The sequence below is a fragment of the Elgaria multicarinata genome, chromosome 4, assembly GCF_023053635.1.
Source record: "Elgaria multicarinata webbii isolate HBS135686 ecotype San Diego chromosome 4, rElgMul1.1.pri, whole genome shotgun sequence".
Taxonomy (NCBI): Eukaryota; Metazoa; Chordata; class Lepidosauria; order Squamata; family Anguidae; genus Elgaria; species Elgaria multicarinata.
The window spans coordinates 72503533-72525127 of record NC_086174.1 but is presented as its reverse complement, the minus strand read 5'-3'; the positions used below and the strand labels follow the sequence as shown (position 1 = coordinate 72525127).

General features: G+C 40.2%; 1 protein-coding gene across 2 annotated transcripts in view; it reads left to right on the top strand.

Annotated features, from left to right (window-relative positions):
* ESR1 (estrogen receptor 1) overlaps positions 1-21595 on the top strand; it is a 282918-nt gene that overhangs the window by 142505 nt on the left and 118818 nt on the right. For both annotated transcript variants that reach the window (XM_063124534.1, XM_063124533.1), the window contains one exon: positions 412-602. In XM_063124534.1, coding sequence (XP_062980604.1) covers positions 412-602 — 191 coding nt within the window. The remainder of the gene's footprint in view (positions 1-411; positions 603-21595) is intronic.

Here is a 21595-nt window from a genome sequence, read left to right as displayed (position 1 = left end):
CATTCAAAAAAATCTGTCCCCATTTCTAATTTGAATTGCATCCAACTTAGAAAGAGATTCTACAGCCTCACCTACCCAAATAAAAGAAGCTGTTTGCGGAAGGCATCAATGGGAGGAGCAGGGTTTCTCCTTTAAAGTAGATGTTCTTGCTGAGATGTAATCTTTGTGTGTAAAGCAACATGGTGAGGGAGGGAAGGCTGCCTGTACTGGGCTCCAGAAACATTGCTCCACTTCTTGTTTCTCAGGATAACACCCTAAATTTTTCATTTGAGAAATGGATTTATCCTTCTGTGATGATTCATTGCCATGCATGATTAGTGAGGTAATTGCATATTCTGAACCAGGCAGGTAATTGTGAGTTTTGATAGCATGCATAGTGCCAATGAGCTCACCGAATGTTCCATTTTTCAGGTCAGGCTCAGATAACAGACGTCACGGTGCCAGGGAGCGAATGTCCAGCACCAATGAAAAGACAAGCCTGTCTGTGGAATCCGCCAAGGAGACCCGCTACTGTGCTGTGTGCAATGACTATGCTTCAGGCTACCATTACGGTGTTTGGTCCTGCGAGGGCTGCAAAGCCTTCTTCAAAAGAAGTATTCAAGGTAATAACATTGATCCCAGCTAGTGAATACCTCACTTGTAATCAAACAATGAGGGCCGTGTGAAACAGTATAAAGGCTGTGACTGTAGGTATGCAATGATAATAATTATGTACCTGATAATCCTAAACTATTTATTTATTTATTGCATTTTTATACCGCCCAATAGCCGAAGCTCCCTGGGTGGTTCACTACATTTCTAAGGCTATTTCAGGGGGTAAGTTGTATTTGAAACACAAAAGAAAAAATATGGGGAAAATTTGAACAATCTCACTGTGTTGTCCAACATATATTTTCTGCTTGTTTGGATAACCTGTGGTTTTAAAAGCTGTGATTTAGAAAGAAAACAGTGCAGAAAGCCCTGGTTTACATATTTTAAACTAAAGTATTTCACAAATTAGTAGAACAAATTTAATTCTCTGTGTCAATTTTACTCATTTATTTTGCTGTTGCGCTCATCTTATCCCAAGTATTACTTTGTGTAATACTGTTATCCCAACATGCATAACAGTTTTAAAGAATGTAAAATCTAAAACTGCTCAGAGGAGCCCCTCCTGCAAGGCTAGATGACATGGCCGCTTAAGGTATGGGGAACAGACAAATCTGACCCAGGTAAGATATTCAATTGGAAGGTTCTGTAAGGCAATTTGTACAGGAATTAGAGGAGTATGCAAGTGTACAGTGCTCTTATGCAGCGACCATTCATTTCCACCCCTGGGACTGTATCCCATATTAGTGGCATGGCATTTTTCTCTGCATCAAAATGCAATGAAATGTCAAAATGTCTTGGGCAGGCTTCCTGGACAAATGGAAGCTTCCTGTCCTGAAGTTCTATATTAAGAACATAAGAAATGCCCTGCTGGATCAGACCCAGGGTCCCTCTAGTCCAGCACTCTGTTCACCCAGTGGCCAGCCAGCCATTGGCCAGGGATGAACAAGCAGGACATGGTGCAAAAGCACCCTCCCACCCATGTTCCCCAGCAACTGGTGCACACAGGTTTACTGCCTCGAATACTGGAGATAGCACACAACCATCAGGGCTAGTAGCCATTTATAGCCTTTTCCTCCAGGAATTTATCCAACCCCCTTTTGAAGCCATCCAGATTGGTGGCCATCACCACATCCTGTGGCAGTGAGTTCCATAATTTAACTATGCGCTGTGTAAAGAAGTACTTCCTTTTATTTGTCCTGGATCTCCCACCAATCAGCTTCATGGGATGACCCCAGGTTCTAGTATTTTGAGAGAGGGAGAAAAATGTTCCCCTATCCACATTCTCCATACCATGCATAATTTTGTACACCTCTATCATATTCTTAAACAGAGGACATACACAGGAAGAAGTATACAAAAGAAACAAAACCATGAATTCTTGTTCACCTAGCAAAGCCTGAGCCAAGAAAGTCCCATCTCTCTTAGTAGCCCAATCATCACTTCTCAGTTGGTAGGCTTAACAGATTGTAGCCATCCACTCAGCCTTGTCTTCCCATGGTCTAGAATTCAGGCTTTAAATAAGATCCCTATTTCCTTGCCTTGCCCAACTCTCCCTCCTCTTCCCAGCATCATGTCCCCACATATGATGATGCGATTCCACCATCCTCTCAAGATGATACTTCCCATGTAGACATCAGTAACTTGGTTGCTGAGTCACTCCTTTTTAAAGCACATGGCTCACCCTTGTTTTCTCTCATTGAGAGAGTTGCACTGAGTTCTCTCACCGCAATTTAATATCACTCACTTTACCCACAAATATCCCACAATTGCCACTAAATGGTGTCTTATTCTGTGCTTTTCTGGTGGAATGCATTTCCCTTCATTTATTTATTCTAATTCTGTTGATGTTTTAGAGCATTTGTAACATAGGAGAATGCCTGATAAGTGAAAATTCTGCTTGGCATCAAAACATAATACCTGTTTTAAAACGGATACCTTCTTTTTCTTCCTAACTATATACACAGATTTTAAACATGAAGTTTTTTAACATGATGCTCAAAACCCTGACTCAGGATTCCACTGAAAATGCCCCTTGAAGGAGGAGGTGTAGCACAGTGGCTAAGAGATGAATGGATCAATGAATAAGGACTTCCTTGGTTCAAAACTTGCCTCTGCCATGAACTTAGGCCAGCCAACATGTCTCAGCCTTATTGTCCCCAACTGCAATATGGGAATGATAATACTGATGTATCTCATGCAATATTGACCAATCTTGAACAAGGTAGATCAGTACAAGGTCTCTTGAAAGAATGATAAACTAGATAATACACATGAAGCACTTTGAATACACCTGAAAGTGCCACGCTAATGTCAAGTATTTTTCCCTAAATAGAAATGGAAACAGCATGGAACTTTAGTAACATATATGCATACTTGAATCCCTCCAATGTAACTTGCATATATCTTGCATATATGCAGAGTCCTGAAACAAATATTCCCACCACCTCTCCTAAGATGCAACTGCTGCTGCTGTGTGATATGTGTAACTCTGAGCTGTAAGTTCTTAGCATTCCATCACTTGATTTGTACCTCCCCCTTCTGAAGTTTGAAGAATGGATGGTTTCAAATCTTCAGTTGTTCTGCCCCAATCTTTTTAAAATCTTGACATATCCAATCAGATTAATACCCTTGCTCAAACTTCACTTTATGGGAGAAATAGTTAACATGGTGTTCCTTATTCAGCTCCTGATGTACTTGAAAATCAATTGTTGAAAATCATTCCTTCACACTAGCTTTCAACCTTGCATGGCACCAAATATCTTCATACAGCTTCCTCCATCTTCCTACAGCTTTTGTGATCAGCAAAGGAAATTAGTATTAAAGCTTTTAGACGCCTTTGATAAGTTGATTGCAAAAAGTTGATGTAACTATGGCACCCGAGAATTCTCTGATCCACCTTTGAATACTCCTGTTCATTCCAGAGAGGAGGATAATACCAAAGGTTGTATTGACCAATGAATTGACCAAGAGTGCTTTTTTATCTATATATTTGGTCATTCAGACCTGGCACCCGTGTGCCAACTCTGCCAGGTGCAAACATCAAGGGAAAATGGAATGGAAACACAAACTGTTTCTTTACACTTCTGGAACTCTCCATGCTCAGAAACATGCATAAAACTCCTTTCTTATAAGACCTTTTTCTTAGGACTATAGGAGAACTGTGTGGATTTTTTAAAAAAATAATTATTGTTTATAATTTATGCAGAATTTTTTAGTTTATCAAGTGAAATATAGTTCTTGATTTATTCCTCCATACCACAGCTTTGTGATTTCAGGGTGCAGGGTGGGGGAAAGGGTGTCAAAATCAAAGGTTAATTGGGAATGGCGTAAAGGATGGCAGTTGAGTATATGGCTTATTTTAACTCTGGCATCAGAAGTCATGACTGACAAAGTCCTTATAACAAAGTCAGGCACAAAGAGAGATTTGTTTGTGGTTGATGCATAACTTTTCCGCATCAGAAATTCATCACTGGTAGGTTTAGTAACAACCTTAGTATTCTGTAGGGATGTATGAGAATTCTGTTTTGGGGATGAAATCTCGATAGATTTTACTGATTTGGCCCTGGGGGATTTCGTTCTTTTTTCCCATGTTGGCATTGACTTGATCTATAGAGAGTTGATCTAGTACATGGCTTTTAGACTTTTTTTTATTGCAGTAGCAATTTGCATAAATGATTGGGCTCGTGTTTTTGGGGGACATTTAAATTTGCTCAGATTTTTGTTAATTTGTTGTTATTGGTGGTCTTTTGCAACTCTATCTGTCCAATGTATTCCTGATATAAAAATCCTTGTCAGCTTCATCCTCTCCAAGCACTATTTCATTCAGCTCTGGAGAGCCATATTCTGTATTTGTCAAAGAACTTGTCAATTTCATCTACTTTGGGGCTTGCCTTAGTAGTAAACACCTTTGTGTTTAAAGGAAAGTGGCTTCATGTTACAAGCACACCCACTCCCAAAGTGCCTTCTCAGAACAATGAGCGGGATCGCTCACATACACAAAAGTCATTGCAAATCAGAAATGGGGATGTGGGGGTGGAACTGCACAAATTGCAAATGGGGGTACTCAATATCTCGCTCTTGGCAGTGACATCCTCTGGCTATTAAACCTTGAATTGACATTTGACGGTGCCCCCACCCCAATACTTCCTTGAGTCCTGAAGATGATAGGGGTGGAATTGGACTGCCTATCAAATTACAGTGCAGTCCACCACCACTTATCAGAATGGCAGCCCTGCAGAATCAGGCTTAAACAGAATGGAATTCCCAGCATCACACATCCTAGTGTTATATGTAACCATGCATATCTTTTCTCTGATTATTTTTTTTAAAAAAACCAAAACGTTCTTCTGAGATTCCATTGGTGGACCAGGAGTTATGGAAGATGGGTTATTTTAATCCTCACCCTTCTGGTCATTTTCTGTTCAAAAACTTCACATCAAACTGCTTTTTTCTCTGCAACTTAAGGAGATGGCATTTTGAGCAGAAAAAAGGCCAGAAGGGAAATGGCTGAGCATTTACTCCCTCCCACTCCCTGCTTATCCACTATAAAACCCCAAAGACTTGGTTTAAGAGAATAAAATATTGGGGAAATATACCTGCGTAGTCTTGCTTTTCGGGTCGAAGCACATTCCTTTGGTGTTTATATTAGGGCAAGAAAACCATCTAAACTGCATGATTCTGATGGATTTCAAACAGTGATTAGCTCAAGTGATTCTCAATAAGAAGAAGGAGGGGGGAAATTCACAAGGAAAATAGGCTCACCAGAGTGAGTCCATTGCCTTTTGAAATAAACCTTATTTCAATCAATCGATCAATCAGTTCAATCAATTTATTGCTTCTTGACCAATAAGGCCATATGCATACAAAGACATAATTAAATACCCCTCTAATACAAAAAAAAAAAAAAAAAAAATTACAGCCAATGTAAACATTGTTAAGAAAAACAACTATAACAAACATTAGTTAAAATGGAAACAATATTTCATAAAATCTAAGCAATATATATCAACATGTTATATTAACATGCTTAATCTTCTAAAGTAATTGATAGCTTCTGTTTCTCAAAGTCTGTTTATCACACTTGGCAGTCCTATAAGATATACAGTAATGTGTGCTGGCCAGTATTAACAGAGTTATACTTAGGGAGCAATTGTCATGGAGCCCAACTATTGAGGGCTCAAGATTTTGCTTCCTCAACTCAACATACAGGGGATGTTCCATTAGCAAATGTACCATGTTCTGTACCTTGGGGCAGCCAGCAGGGCTGCAAAGAGCTCAATCTGCGTTCAAACCTTATTTCATCTGGTGATCATTTGTAGGTGGCAGTCAATGGCAGAGGAATATTAAGGGCACAACCTGTTGTTCCCACACTCAGCATTGGCAATGGCCACTGAAAAACCCTGGAGTTGACGGAAGATTTGACAGCACATATTTGACACACTGCAAACTGAAGTGGTGTAATTTATCGCCTCTTCAGTCTGGGCAGCTCTTAGTATTATTACACTGAGGGTTTTCATTGAGCCAAGACAAAGACTACTCATGCTTCATTATACTGCTACAGCTCTTGAGTTCTGGGGAGTATTAACATAAACAGCTAATACAAAAGCAAATAAACCTTTTCCAAATCCCTTTAGCCAGTTTTTAAGAGCACAGCTGGTAAAAGAGCTTAAAACATTGAATATTTCCTGATCTCTATTTTAAATGCAGATACAGTTTGAGCTTGTTTCTATTTGTTGTTTGTTTGTTTTACAAACATCAGAGTTAGAATTTGGTGCTGGCAAATTCTTATTTCAATTACACTCAGTAATTTCACGCGCATGAAATGTTTTGCTGGACAAGCTCTATGATCCTGTTATGCTATTTCTTTTAAAAAAAATGCCATCACAGTTTATGGCTGGATATTTTATGTAGCCAATCAATAGGCTGCTTTATGTTTGTTCTCCCTAAACTGCCTGCCATAGACTTGACCGGTAGACTCACACAAGCCTTATTCAGAAGTGTCCGCCATGTATTTGCCGACAAATGGAGGATGACACAGGACTGCACTTCACCCTCAGTGTTGCATAGCATGCTATACTCAATGTCTGTATGTTGAGCACAGTTGATTACAAAGGGATGTTTATGTGTGGGCAATTGCTTGTGTTATGCATTGACATTATGCATTGAGTACCTACATGCCAGCAGCTTCCTACATGTAGGTGCTTCTTTGCAGATGTCCACATTCAGTGCATGGAGAGACTGCATGGTTGGGCAGAGCTGGAATGGGCAAACACACCCATGAATAAGGCTTCAGTCTGCCTGACTTCTGAATTCTTTAGATCCTTCAGCCCAGTTTCTCTCTGTGTTAGCCTCTTAACCAACACCAACCTTCTGTAAACTCATAAGTTCTTGTCAGGCAATTTTGAATTTAAAAAATGTGATTTTTTTAAAAAATTAAAGATTAATGTTCATCTGTTTACCTAGAGAGTCCCTTGAGTATGTAGTAGCCGCTGCCTTATTTTTCAGTGGCCACATTTCGCTTGATAGCAGTTAGGCACTTGACCACCTGACAGAATTATTTGTACACAAACCGAACATCTTTCTCATAAGCTTTCATATTTGCTAGGACTGTTCAAACACATTTTGCTGCATGAAGCAGTACACCAAATACTCGCCACCCCCAATCATAGTTCAATTCGGCTCAGATCAATAAAGCTGTCTATGTTGACACAGATAGAAATCTGAATCTTGATTTGCAAATCCAAATTTTCATGCTCCTATTGTCTACCATTGGAAGTTAAAAGCAAACAAACACCCATATCTATAAAAATTGTATTTGTCTTACTTGGCTGCAATTTGAAGACTAAGGCCATAGCTAGACCTAAGGTTTATCCCTGGATCGTCCAGGGGTCAAACCTGTTCATCTGGGTGACACACAGGGGATCCAGTGCTCAGGCAGGGGCGAACCCTGGATGATCCCAGGATAAACCTTAGGTCTAGCTGTGGCCAGAGTCACCACTTATGAGAGAATTATACATTCTAAATTTCAGTGTAAGTTTATTTGTGCTACATGCGTTTAAATTTTATTTGCCAAATTGGATAGAATTTGCAGGGATAGTTGCTCTTTCTGAGGGCATCAAGCCTGCCAAGTTTCAGAAGACTAAGTGCACAAATAATGTTTTGCAAGTGCATCATTTACAGGTTGGGGGTTTCCAAAAAGAGGATGCACTTATTGTCCTATATTTTGTTGTGGGCAATCATTATGGAAATAATATAGAGCATAGAGATGGCCCTAGTGAACAAGACTGCGACATTTCAAGAGGAGAGGTGCAAGGGCTAGGAAGTTAGGATGGATGAAATACTGCTCAGTTGGCACCAAAGTCACAGAAAGTGCAATAGGACTGGGAACAGTGGAGGCTTGTGGGTCCAGTGTCAGTGGGGAAGTGAATCCGCTCTGGGTTTCAGTGAGAACCAGTCAGAACTTTAAAGGAGTTATCCAAGGTGCACCCAATTCTACATCCTTCCAGATGCCACCAAACCTCTTTTAGAACTACCAAAGCGCATTGAACATGATATCAATCCTGCAATATATTAGTATCCCTCCCCCAAAGAACTAGGATTGGAGGACCCTGGTAAAACCATTTTACTGTGATTAGAAGCTAGAAGTGCCAGTCACAAAATTAACCCGTCTTCTCCCTCTCCCCACTCTGGTGATTTCCTCATAAGAAGAGCTTGAGGAGTAATGTATAAATTACTCAGATTACTCAGTGTTCAGATTTGGATTTGGTCTGCTTTGGAGAAACCCTGCTTCAAGTTGGACATCTCCCAAATTCAGGATTCTGCCACATCCGGAGCACAGCCCTAACATGCATAGAAATTGCAATAACAAGTGAATATTCCTGAATCACTTTGAGCATTCTAAAGTACTATTTGAATACAATCTATTATTGTAGATCACCCCAGTGCCCTGTAATTCAGTGTTGGTTTTTACTAAAGGATATAGGACTTGCTGAGTTTACTCTCAATTTGTGAGGGCTTGATGCTGCACAATGCTGAACTGAATAATTATATCCTATGCTAAATACACATCAAAGAGAATGCCCTTTAAGGGTATCACTATTCCCATACACTACACAGGCACTGGGACTGACTGTTTCAACAGAGATTCCATTAACAGAGTAGCAGTGTTAAACCTTTTTGAATCATGATTGTGTACACATGCTCAGGAGAGCCATATTCTGTACTTGTCAAAGAACTTGTCAATTTCATCTACTTTGGGGCTTGCCTTAGTAGCAAACACCTTTGTGTTTAAAGGAAAGTGGCTTCATGTTACAAGCACACCCACTCCCAAAGTGCCTTCTCAGAACAATGAGCGGGATCGCTCACATACACAAAAGTCATTGCAAATCAGAAATGGGGATGTCACTCTTGGCAGTGACATCCTCTGGCTGTTAAACCTTGAATTGACATTTGACAGTGTCCTCCCCCCCCCCCAAATACTTCCTTGAGTCCTGAAGATGATAGGTGTGGAATTGGACTGCCTATCAACCTCCAGTGCAGTCCACCACCACTTATCAGAATGGCAGAAAGATTTTTAAAAAATTTAATCTTTTTATTTTTTTTTCAGAGAAGACTTCCACAACCTGGCACTCTCCAGATGTGCTGTGCTACAACTTTCATCATCTCCAACCAGCAGGGAAACTGGTGGCTGGGGATAATGAGTGTTGCAGTATAGCACATCTGGAGGACCTCAGGTTGGGGTTGTTTCAGAGCAGTAGGAGCTTTTGTTAAGAATGGTTATGTTATCATACTTGCTTGTCATTGGAACCATCATTGAAACTACAATGGAAATTATGGCTAAATGCAGATCTCACCCCAACTAGCACCCCCATTGCTGTTCAGCTTACTGATGCCTTGTTGTGTGATGGTTATTGGCATCAATGACGACAAGAGACAACATGCATTTTTTTCCTCCAGGTGGGCGGAAGGTTGTTTAATTAGGTAAAGAGTCCTTCCCAGGGTGGCTGCTTCTCTGCTGTTTGGCATAATAGCACATTAAGAGTTATGATGACAGCAACTGAGGCTGTTGAAGCAGCCAGTGCCAGTGCATCATTTGGGAACTAATATTGCAAAATGAGAATGTACCCCTAAAGGACATTCTCACTTATATGTATTTAGCATACCAGCATTGTGTAGCATCAAGCCCTCACAAATTAAGAGTAAACTCAACATGACCTAGATCCTTTAGTAAAAACCCAAATCTGAATTACAGTGCACTGAGATTACCTATAATAATTTAAATAGCACATTAGAATGTTCAAAATGCTGTTCTAACATGTTATCTACTTAGGCCAACTGTGTTTTAAGTATATCTGGTTATTTGCACTATTTCAGAATGCTTGGGATATTAGAATATACTTTAAAAAATCCTCATACCCTATTACTTTGCACAATCTAACTTATGCTTTTGTGATGTGTGTGTGTGTGTGTGTGTGTGTGTGTGTGTGTGTGTGTATGGGATGAAGCAAATGTTGATTTGCTTTAGCCTCTAGGACTTCAACACTTTTTCACTCGCCTGGGAGTACATCCCATTTAACTGAATGGGATGTATACAAATATACAGGATTGTATAGGATATGTATAGATATGTATAAGATTGTGGTATAACTCCCCTAGGCTGACATCATGTTCACACTCCTCTTTGTTCCTCTTCCTTTTATGTTTGTTCTTTCCTCACTTCTCCATCTTTAATATCCTAGCAAATGCTGCTGTATAATTTTTCTGACAGGTACTCACTGAAAGGCAAGGACAGAAATCACTCACTTTAGTTAGAGTAGCCAGGTATCTGTCCTCTGGGCTTGCAGTGATAATATGAAGAGATGACGTTTTTGAGCCATGTAACACATGTACGTATGCTGCATTCCAAGAAGAGGGAGAGAAACCTTCAGTTTGCGGCATGGGCATTTTATCAGTTACTGAGTTGGCTGTGGATTTAGAAAAAGAACCTGTTGTAGCAAAGATTGAACTCAGAAAATTTATGAGATATCACCTGTTTCTATTTCTTTATTTTACTGCCTTTGCATATAGGCAACTTCTGTCAGCCTATATACAACACATTTGAATATATATATTTCTTTTGTGAGGGAACCCAGCATTTGCATGGGAAAGTTGGGGGTGGGGAAACATGGGAGGTGTACGAGGAAGAATGGAAGCCACAACAGCAAGATCTCAGCAGGCAAGAAATGGAGTTCAAAGTCTTTTACTGGGCCTATGAGAATATGGCTTCCCGAAGGCTGAATCCACATTTTGGGGAGCGTTGCTGAAAATAATAAGTTTAGGTGGTAAAAGGGAGAGGCAGCAGGACCAGAATCCATAACTGCTGCTCCACAAGTTTAGCCCAAATATGCTGAGAACCATTCCCAGTGTGGCCCTGGTTGTATTCTGCCAGAGGCTGTTGTCTGCAGCTTGTCTGGTAGAGTTAGCTCAGAAATAAGCACTGTAACGAAAACACAAGGGAGCCAAGCGTAATTGGAACCATTTAGCCAATGTAGAATACCCATGTAAGTATATAACAAATAGCAATCTAAGGTTTATCTATTGAAGGCTATCCCTGAGAAGGGAAGGGGGTGAGAAGTGGCTGTGCATTGGAGTACTTTGGCTTGGCATGGCTGTTGCAGGCAGAGCTTTATGCCATTAACAGGAAAGAAAGATCAACACAAAAGCAAGCATAGAAGTCTGGCTAAGCTCTGTACAGCTCCTGCCATGCCTCCAATTCTGCCCCATTTCACTATTTATTTTATTTATTACATTTATATACTGCCCCGTAGCCGAAGCTCTCTGGGCGGTTTACAAAAGTTAAAAACAGTAAACATTAAAAAGGTATACAAAATTTAAAACCCTCAAAAATAAATAAATAAATAAGAACAACAGTATAAAAACAACAACATCCATTTAAAAACAACAGTTCTGGGGTCCATTAAAAGACAAACTTAGCGTTGTTAAATGTTGTTAAATGCCTGGGTTTATACAAATATCATCATGATTATCTAGTATTTGTATAACTCTTCTTTTTTTAATTCTGAAAGTACTTCACATTATTGCAGTATGCAATTGCAGTATGCAACTCTTATAGCAACTCTGGAAGATAGTTTAGTATTATTATCCCTCTTTTATGGAGAGAAGGCTGAAACAAGCGAAACCTGCAATAAAATGTTGCATTGTGGGGTGCTCCTGTTCATGGTTCTAGCTGCTAGCCATGTCCTCTTCCAGGATACTTTGTTCCATTTCCCATCCCGTCCCATCCCACCCACCCCGAATCAGTATTCCATGGCCACTGATCATGCTCAGTCCTCATCAGGCTGTTTTGGGGATCTATCAGCAAATCTCTGAGAGCTTTGGCTATTGAGCGGTATAAAAATATAATAAATAAAATATAATAATAAATAAATCTCTGTGTTCTGTTAGTGCAGGAAAATGTACGAGCATCCTGTCCAGTCTGTATAAAATGGATCACTAGGGGGGTTTCCATCTTTATTACATCAGAGAGCCAACTATGGGGTTTTACATGGAGAGCATCGTTCCAAGTATTCCAGAGAGCTTGGGCGGTATAAAAATGCAATAAATAAAATAATAAATAAATAAAATAAATAATACTTTTCTGCATGCCCCATTGTAATCCTGTGAAGTGTGCTTGATAGTAGCTACAGTTGCCATCTTCATGGAGCAGCCGGGAAGGTAATTTTGTGTATTACTCAGTTAAATCTCCTTCCCATAAAAATTACGTGGGGAAAAGTACTGTCATAAATATTATTCAAACAATTATTCTTGCTTAACTACCGCTTATAAATAGTTGTGTAGCTGTATTTTTTCTTACTCTGAGCCACATGGAAAAAAATAAAATCACATCTGTGGTTGGAGCGTTTTGAGATTTTGCCCAGAAAAGGGGGAAAATACTTTAAAAACCTGACAGTACTCTCCAAGGATTGTGCAGAATTAAACAAAATTTATATTATGAGCCCATTTTCTTTCCAAGACATAAAAAGCATTCACATTACCCAAACAAAAAGCTTTTGATTTTGTAAATACAATGTAAGAACAACTTTTAAAAAAACAAAACAAAACAAGAATATAATAATAGTTTTACATTATGACTGTAATAGTAATCCTTAACCATTTGCTAAAAATGGAAATTATTTCAGAGTGTGATTTTGTACATTAGATTCTGAAGGTACCTAAATTTATTTAAATATTTAACTTATATACGGATGTCCCAGTTCAGTGACAATGATCCTGTTGTTCTTCACTTGGATCTGCATGGGAGGAGGGAAGCTGACCTGCATCCCCAGCACAAGCTATCCAGGTTCATAGTCTCAGCTAGGACAGATCAGTCTATTTCCAGTCCAGGTCATATTTGCACATATTCATTCATAACTCAGCTATGTTCCATTTCCACATCGATATCCAATATTCTTTTAAAAGTGTGAAAATTTGTATTATATTGACGAATTTTTCACATACATATTTGTATCAATGTTACCATGTAATATGCATTTTTATGCACATCTATCACTGTTTTCAAGTTCAGAGTTGTATTATAAAATTTGAAGAAGTGTGAAAACTGCAGGACAATTGCATTCCAAACTGCATACCAGGCCAGAAAGTGTAAATCAGGTTGGTTTGCTTAAAAATGTGGTCTGAACAAAATTCTAGAGGACTTTCAGACAGGGGGAAATTACATTTCCTTACCATTCCTCTGCTTCCTGCTCCTCTTCTACATTTGAAACAAGCTGAAATTATATGGAGAAGAGAGCAGTGACCATGTGGCCCATGCAGTTCAATGGGACAGTGCCCTCTAGTGGGCCTTTTATTCCGCAACTTCATCTGCACATGGCAGGATATCCTGAGAAATCCCAACATATTTCAGAAGAGATGGGTTTTCTGAGATTTATTTTTTAATGCTAAAATTGGGAAATGGAGTGGGAGATGTGCAGGATGTTCACGGGGTCGTCAAAATGACTCACAAACATTCGTGAGTGGGCAGTCACGAGCATGCTATAATAATAAATATGTATTGCGAAGGAATTCTTATCGAGCTCATCACCTGTTTGATGGGATGCATGCAGTGCTAAGGAGCTAATCTTCTATGATTTATCACTGAGCCTGTAACTCCCCTTTCCCTAACCTTCATGTGAAGCATTGCTTTTATAACTGAACAGCAGCTTCCCTTGGCCTTCAGAGGTTGTGGCTGTGCATGTGGTTTCTCCATCTGTATATAAAAGTTTCTTTTGGAAACAGTACTGCTGTACATTATTATTAGCTTATATGCACTAGAGACTGATTGCTATATATCACACATGGTCAAAAATGAACCTTAAGAACCTAAAAGCTTTGTGGTTAAAAATGGGGTGGGGAATGCCTAATTAGGTGTTAGAATCATTATTTTTTTAAACCAACTTTAGGGGGCACCCCGTAAATGGGGGGAAATGGAACTGCATATGCATGTGGTCACATGGAAGAAGAGGAAAAGGGTAAGAGCATGAAGAGAACGTGCACACAACCCAGTGAAGTTATTATCTGAATCTTACCAGTAGCTGCTGCCATATTGTCCCCAGCACCAACTCTCCCTGTCTTGAGATTATCTATGTTCCTTCTGGCTTGGAGGCAAAGTCAAGGCTTGGCACAAGGCCCAGCGATTTCCCCACACTCCTTTTAACTTGAGGAGATGTAGGGCAACATTGCAACCTGGTGCCTAATCTAGTTGAAGATGGTAAACCAGGGACTAGGATTCTCTGCTTGCCAAGCCTCACTTCAGCTTGGCATCAGCCCAAGGGATTTGCCCATGCCCTTGCTTGGAAGAAGCACAGGCAAATGTTCCTTGCTTGTGCTATTTTGTATTTTCTTCTCAGTAAAGAGGACGCAGAGGCAAGGTCTGCATGTAAACCGAACTTCCCTTTATTTCTAAATTATTTTATTTTATTTCTTATTTTCCTCCCTCCCTCCCCCATCTCTCTTGCTTGTCCCTCCCTGTACTCTACTGGGGCCCACAAGGGACCAGCCTTTTGACAACTCAAAACAAGGAAGTGTGTATAGCTATTAGAATACAACACATATCTCTACTTCAAAACAAAGATACAATGAACAATAGCTGAATTCAAAAATTAGTCAGACAATATTCAAATTTTCTAGGCTGTGGTTTGTTTGTTTTTTTGTCTTACACTTCGTATTGCATTTGGAGAAATGGCTGAAGAGCTGGAGGGTCAAATGGCCTTTGGTACCCTGTCCTCCTCCCTCTTTGATATCATCTAGGCTTTCAAATCCAAAAAAGAGACTTATTATCTTCTCAATCTGCTGCCCCCTGGGCCTTAGCAATTCTTGAGATGTTCCATTGCTTTCCATCCTCAAGAACAACCAAATCTCCTTTGTATGTCAACAATCTGTAAAGGAAGTGAATATTTGGAGTGTCCTTTCTTGACCATGTAAGGGAGTTTCACTCAAAGTTTCTAATTTTAAGCTCTATGAAGCTCTAGTTCCTTTCTTTCTATCTACATACTATTTATATTTCTTTGTGACATGTTCATGAAGTGCCACATCAGGAGGAGTACAAGCTAGGTTGTGAGTCAGACATGTAGTTAATCTTGTGTTGGCTTTGTGCCCTCTTAAAAGCTCAAAAGTCTTAACCTGGTGCCAAAAGATAACAATGTTGGCGCCAGGCAAGCCTAGTTGGGAAGATCATTCCATAATTGGGGGGTCACCACTGAAAAGGCCCTCTCCCTTGTTGCCATCCTCCGAGCAGGCACTTGGAGAAAGACCTTCGATGTTGAGCATAGTGTACGGGTAGGGTAACTTCAGGCCATTTAGAATGACAGTCCACCATTAAAATGGCATATCTCTGTCCTATTAGCTGATCTTCAAATGGTCCCATTAAATCCAGGACTAATGTCTCCCATGGGCAAGAAGGGTACTGTGCTAGTGTTAAAGGGGTGCAGTTGGTCTTCAATGATTTGTCACTGTTGGCACCTGGCACAGTGCCTATTACCTCCTCAACATGCTTGTCCATCCCTGGGCGTCAAGAGTCTTGTCTCAATCATCTTTTAGTAAGACTTGTCCCCAGTTGTCCTTCATGGGACAAATGAATCAACATTTCCCACAAGTTTAATGGAACAACAAGGTGATCATTTCTCAGAATCCATCCAGACTCATCTACTACTGACAAGCCCTGCACAATATGTTGAAATGGTTGTAGGTGTTCAAGTAGCTGTTTCTTGAATGTTCATCCTTTAACTCTGCAGGCTTTCAACTAATTTAATACTCGGTCTTCATTTAGAACTGCAGAATCAAAAGGACTTAGCTCTGGGTTACTGGAAATAGAATGTTTAATTTCCATTAAACTTCTTTTGCATTCTGTGTCCCATTCAAATTTTACACCTTTCTTTAAGATATGGCAAAGAGGAGCTATATTAGTAGCAAATTACTTTACGAACTTTGAATAATTCTCATAGTCCTAGAAAAGATCTAGTTTGTCTTTGTTGTCTAGTTCTGGAATTTCACAAATGGCTTTTACCAAGTCTGTTTTTTTGGTAATATTCCTCTCTGTGAGATGGTGTACACCAGATAAATCACTGAATCCATTTAAATTGACATTTCTCCTTGCTGATGGTTAATCCATCTTGGTGTGGTTTGTCTAGGGCATTTTTCAAAACCACATCGCACTCATGCTCATCCTTACTATAAACTAAGATCACCAATGATCTTCTTACTGCCAAGTCTAAAGGCCTTTATTCCGTTCTTATTCTCCTTGATCTAACCGCAGCCTTTGACACGGTTGATCATGATCTTCTCTTAGACTCCCTCCATGACCTCAGACTTTATGGCTCTGTCTATAACTGGTTTGCCTCCTATCTAACGGGTCGCTCCTTCAGCGTGTTGGCTAATGGCAACTCGTCTTCCTCTTTTCCACTTTCAGTAGGGGTTCCGCAAGGCTCAGTGATTGGCCCGTTGCTGTTTTCTTTATACATGTTGCCCTTGGGTAAGCTTATTCAATCTCATGGCCTCCAATAACATCTGTATGCCGATGATACACAATTATATCTTTCATCTCCGGAACTTTCTCCTGATGTTCACGATCGTATCTCAGCATGTCTTTCAGATATCTCAGCCTGGCTGCTTCATCGTCGTTTGAAACTTAATATGGCTAAGACTGAATTGCTTGTTTTTCCTCCTAAACCTTCTCCTCACCTCTCATTCTCTCTTACTGTCAATGATGTTACGCTTACTCCGGTCAATGAAGCTCGTAGTCATGGCTTTATATTTGATTCCTCGCTCTCCTTTAGTCCTCATGTTGAGGCAGTAGCTAAATCCTGTCGCTTTTTCCTGTATAATATTGCCAGGATTCGACCATTTCTGTCTGTCTCTTCTGCCAAGACGCTTGTTCATGCACTGGTTATTTCTCGGTTGGACTACTGCAACCTTCTTCTCTCTGGCCTTCCTTCTTCTCACATCAGTCCGCTGGTTTCTGTCCACCACGCTGCCGCTAAGATCATCTTCTTGGCTTGCCGCTCTGACCATGTTACTCCACTTCTGAAATCTCTTCATTGGCTTCCAATTCACTTCAGAATCCAATATAAACTTCTCCTGTTGACCTTCAAAGCTTTTCATGGTCTAGCTCCGCCCTATCTCTCCTCTCTCATCTCACACTATTGCCCCACTCGTGCTCTTCGCTCCTCTGATGCCATGTTTCTCACCTGCCCAAGGGTCTCTACTTCCCTTGCTCGGCTTCGTCCATTTTCTTCCGCTGCCCCTTGCGCCTGGAATGCTCTCCCAGAACATCTGAGATCTACAAGTTCAATCTCAGCTTTTAAAGCTCAGCTAAAAACTTTTCTTTTCCCTAAAGCTTTTAAAACTTGATGTTACTCGGACTTTAGACTGTCAGTTATACTGTTAGTTTTTCCCTACCCTGTGCCTGTTTACCCTACCCAGTGCCTGTTTGCATTCTCTCCCCCTCCTTATTGCTTTACTATGACTTTATTAGAATGTAAGCCTATGCGGCAGGGTCTTGCTATTTACTGTTTCACTCTGTACAGCACCATGTACATTGATGGTGCTATATAAATAAATAAATAATAATAATAATAACAATAATAATAATAAACAAAATGTCATTTTGGAAGTAACGCCTCTGGTTTCTGTAAATGTCACCTCCATCATCCTAGAAACCTACTCTTGATAGGCTATCTCTGTCTAACTACCGACCTGTCTCTTTGTTGCCTTTTGTTTCAAAGATCCTGGAGCGTGTGGTCTACTCTCGTTGTCTTGACTTTCTGTCTAGTAACTCTGCTCTGGATCCTTTTCAATCTGGATTCCGTCCTTTGCATTCCACTGAAACAGCCCTTACTAAGATCACCAATGATCTTCTTACTGCCAAGTCTAAAGGCCTTTATTCCGTTCTTATTCTCCTTGATCTAACTGCAGCCTTTGACATGGTTGATCATGATCTTCTCTTAGATTCCCTTCATGACCTTGGACTTTGTGGCTCTGTCTATAACTGGTTTGCCTCCTATCTAGCGGGTCGCTCTTTCAACATGTTGGCTAATGGCAGCTCGTCTTCCTCTTTTCCCCTTTCAGTAGGGGTTCCGCAAGGCTCGGTGCTTGGCCCGTTGTTGTTTTCTTTATACATGTTGCCCTTGGGTAAGCTTATTCAGTCTCATGGCCTCCAATATCATCTGTATGCCGATGACACACAATTATATCTTTCATCTCCGGAACTTTCTCCTGATGTTCACGATCGTATCTCGGCATGTCTCTCAGATATCTCAGCCTGGCTGCTTCATCGTCGTTTGAAACTTAATATGGCAAAGACTGAATTGTTTGTTTTTCCTCCTAAACCTTCTCCTCATCTCTCATTCTCTCTTACTGTCAATGATGTTACGCTTACTCTGGTCAATGAAGCTCGTAGTCTTGGCTTTATATTTGACTCCGCGCTCTCCTTTATTCCTCATATTGAGGCAGTAGCTAAATCCTGTCGTTTTTTCCTGTATAATATTGCCAAGATTCGATCATTTTTGTTTGTCTCTTCTGCCAAGACGCTTGTTCATGCACTGGTTATTTCTCGGTTGGACTACTGCAACCTTCTTCTCTCTGGCCTTCCTTCTTCTCACATCAGTCCGTTGGTCTCTGTCCACCACTCTGCCGCTAAGATCATTATCTTGGCTCGCCGCTTTGACCATGTCACTCCACTTCTGAAATCTCTTCATTGGCTTCCAATCCACTTCAGAATCCAATATAAACTTCTCCTGTTGACCTTCAAAGCTTTTCACGGTCTAGCTCCTTCTTATCTCTCCTCTCTCATCTCACACTATTGCCCCGCTCGTGCTCTTCGCTCCTCTGATGCCATGTTTCTCACCTGCCCAAGGGTCTCTACTTCCCTTGCTCGGCTTCATCCCTTCTCTTCTGCTGCCCCTTACGCCTGGAACGCTCTTCCAGAACACTTGAGATCTACAAGCTCAATCCCAACTTTTAAAGCTCAGCTAAAAACTTTTCTTTTTCCTAAAGCTTTTAAAATTTGATGTTGCTCGGACTTTATACTGTTAGTTTTACCCTACTCTGTGCCTGTTTACCCTACCCAGTGCCTGTTTGCATTCCCTTGCCCTCCTTATTGCTTTACTATGATTTTAGTAGAATGTAAGCCTATGCGGCAGGGTCTTGCTATTTACTGCTTTACGCTGTACAGCACCATGTACATTGATGGTGCTATATAAATAAATAAATAATAATAATAATAATAATAATAATAATAATAATAAATGCTGCTGCTGCAGAAGCCAGACAAAATGGCACTTGTTTCAATCGGAATAAGCCTTCAGGAGCATTAGAGACAATGTACTTGTAGAATTCTTCTACTAAGGGGATCTGGTGATAGGATGATGATAAATCCAGAGTAGCAGGGGGAATCTTCCTTAGGAGTTAAGAGCATTTTATTGATATTATGCAGATATCAGTGCCATTGAGAGCTTTTCTTCCTATCCATATTTGCAGCCACAGACACTGCTACAACCTCAAGAGAGGGAATCTGAGTTCAGATTGTTTCCACACGTACACGCCACACTCTCACAACCACCACAAAAAGTACCACAGCAGCTGCTATTCTGAGGTTGCAATAGGAACTACAGAAGAGCTGAGGGAGAGGGAAAAGGCAGCAAGGAGGGAGGAAGAGAGGCCAGAATCTGTAGGATTCTAAAGCTTTTTTTATTGCCTGTCCCACCCACAACAAGATAGGTCAGCTAGATGAGCTGAAAAAATGTAAAGAAATGGAGGACTGGAAAGACTTTTCTCCATGGTCTTTCTTCTGCCCTGTTTGGCTGCTGCCCGGAAGATGCAGGAGAGACAGAGGGCTCCAAACGGGTCTTTCTGTCTATTGAGCGGCAGTCCCTTAGGACTGCACTCTTAAAGTAACATATAACTTATTGAGTTTCTGACCATATGCCCGGATTTGCCCGGATTTGTCCGGGTTTTTGATGGCAAATCCGGGAGGGGGAGGGGAAATCCGGATTTTTTTCAAAGAGCAGCTCTAATGGGAATTAACAAAAATGCTTATAACTCCATCAATTTTTAAGATAAAGACATGAAACTTGGCACAATGGTAGCTCTTAGGAAGGGCTTTAGCCACACCAAATTTGAAACAGATCCGTTCATCCATTGATTTTTTTAGGGATTTTTTAAAAATTGAGGTTTTAAAATTATTATTTTTAAAATCGTCATTTTTAAAGTTAAAGAGATGAAACTTTGTACCATGATAGGATTTAGGTAGAGCTTTAGCCACACCAAATTTGAAACAGATCTGTTCATCCATTGATTTTTTTTAGGATTTTTTAAAAAAAATAGGTTTAAAATTATTATTTTTAAACTGTCATTTTTAAAGATAAAGAGCTGAAAGTTGGCACCATGACAGCTTTTAGGTAGAGCTATAGCTGTACCAAATTTGAAACAGATCTGTGGGCAGTAGCAAACCCTGTTAACAACAACAGCAACTTGCAATGAGTGAAGATACAGTCAGAAAAGATATTTGAGGGAAGGGAAGAATGTAACACACAGAGTATAGCAAAAGCTTCAAAGTACAGCAAAACCTACAAAAGTAGGAGTGAGTGAAGTTAATTTCAGATACATTGAATCTCTCACTTGTTCTTTATTTCAGTGATTTTAACATTAAGATGTTATGTAGAACAGATTTGTCTTAAATGTGTGCTGTAAAATCAGACATGTGACCAAGGCTATGTTCGGGTGGGCACGCCCCCTTGGTACTGGACATGCCCCCTTGGGGGCGACCATGTTGTCCTCCTTTTTGGTTTCCAAAATATGGTCACCCTACTTTACTTTACTTATTTAAGTAAATATTTCATTCATGCAGTGATAGAACACAGGACTCCAATCCCAGTGTTTCTTTTATCTCTTCATTAAAATGTTACAGACATTATGAAAGAGTCTGCAACGTTTTGTCGTGGATCCCAAGCTAATAAATACAACATAAGGCTTGAAGGGTGATGTTGCAAAGGGATATTATACTGGGAGACTGGAATTCATTAGCATGTTTGATTGTGTTTCTAAGAACTTAATTACGGACTGTGTGTGTGGCCCTCATACTATAAAGTGTAAATTTCCTTTCATTTGCATGTGTATCTAATAATATGTGTTTAGTTTCCCAACAATTAGGATGTATTTTTGTTTACATTTATCTTTGGTGCTCACCTTGTTAAATCTCTTGTGTCTTTGGACTGTATGCTCTAAGATTAAAGAAAATATACGGATAGTTCATTCTTTTTGCTAACCAAGCATCTGTTGTCAGATTCCCTATTCCAGCTGCTGAGATTGCATTCAAATACCCTCCTAAGAACATAGGGTTTTTGTGCACATAAGCTGTTTGGGAGGAAGAGGGAGATTAATGCCATATCCATGCACTCTTCCCTGCCAAACAGCTGATCAGTGTGATTGTTGAGGCTCTGGCAGGAACATTTTATATGAACCTGTCATGTTTGTA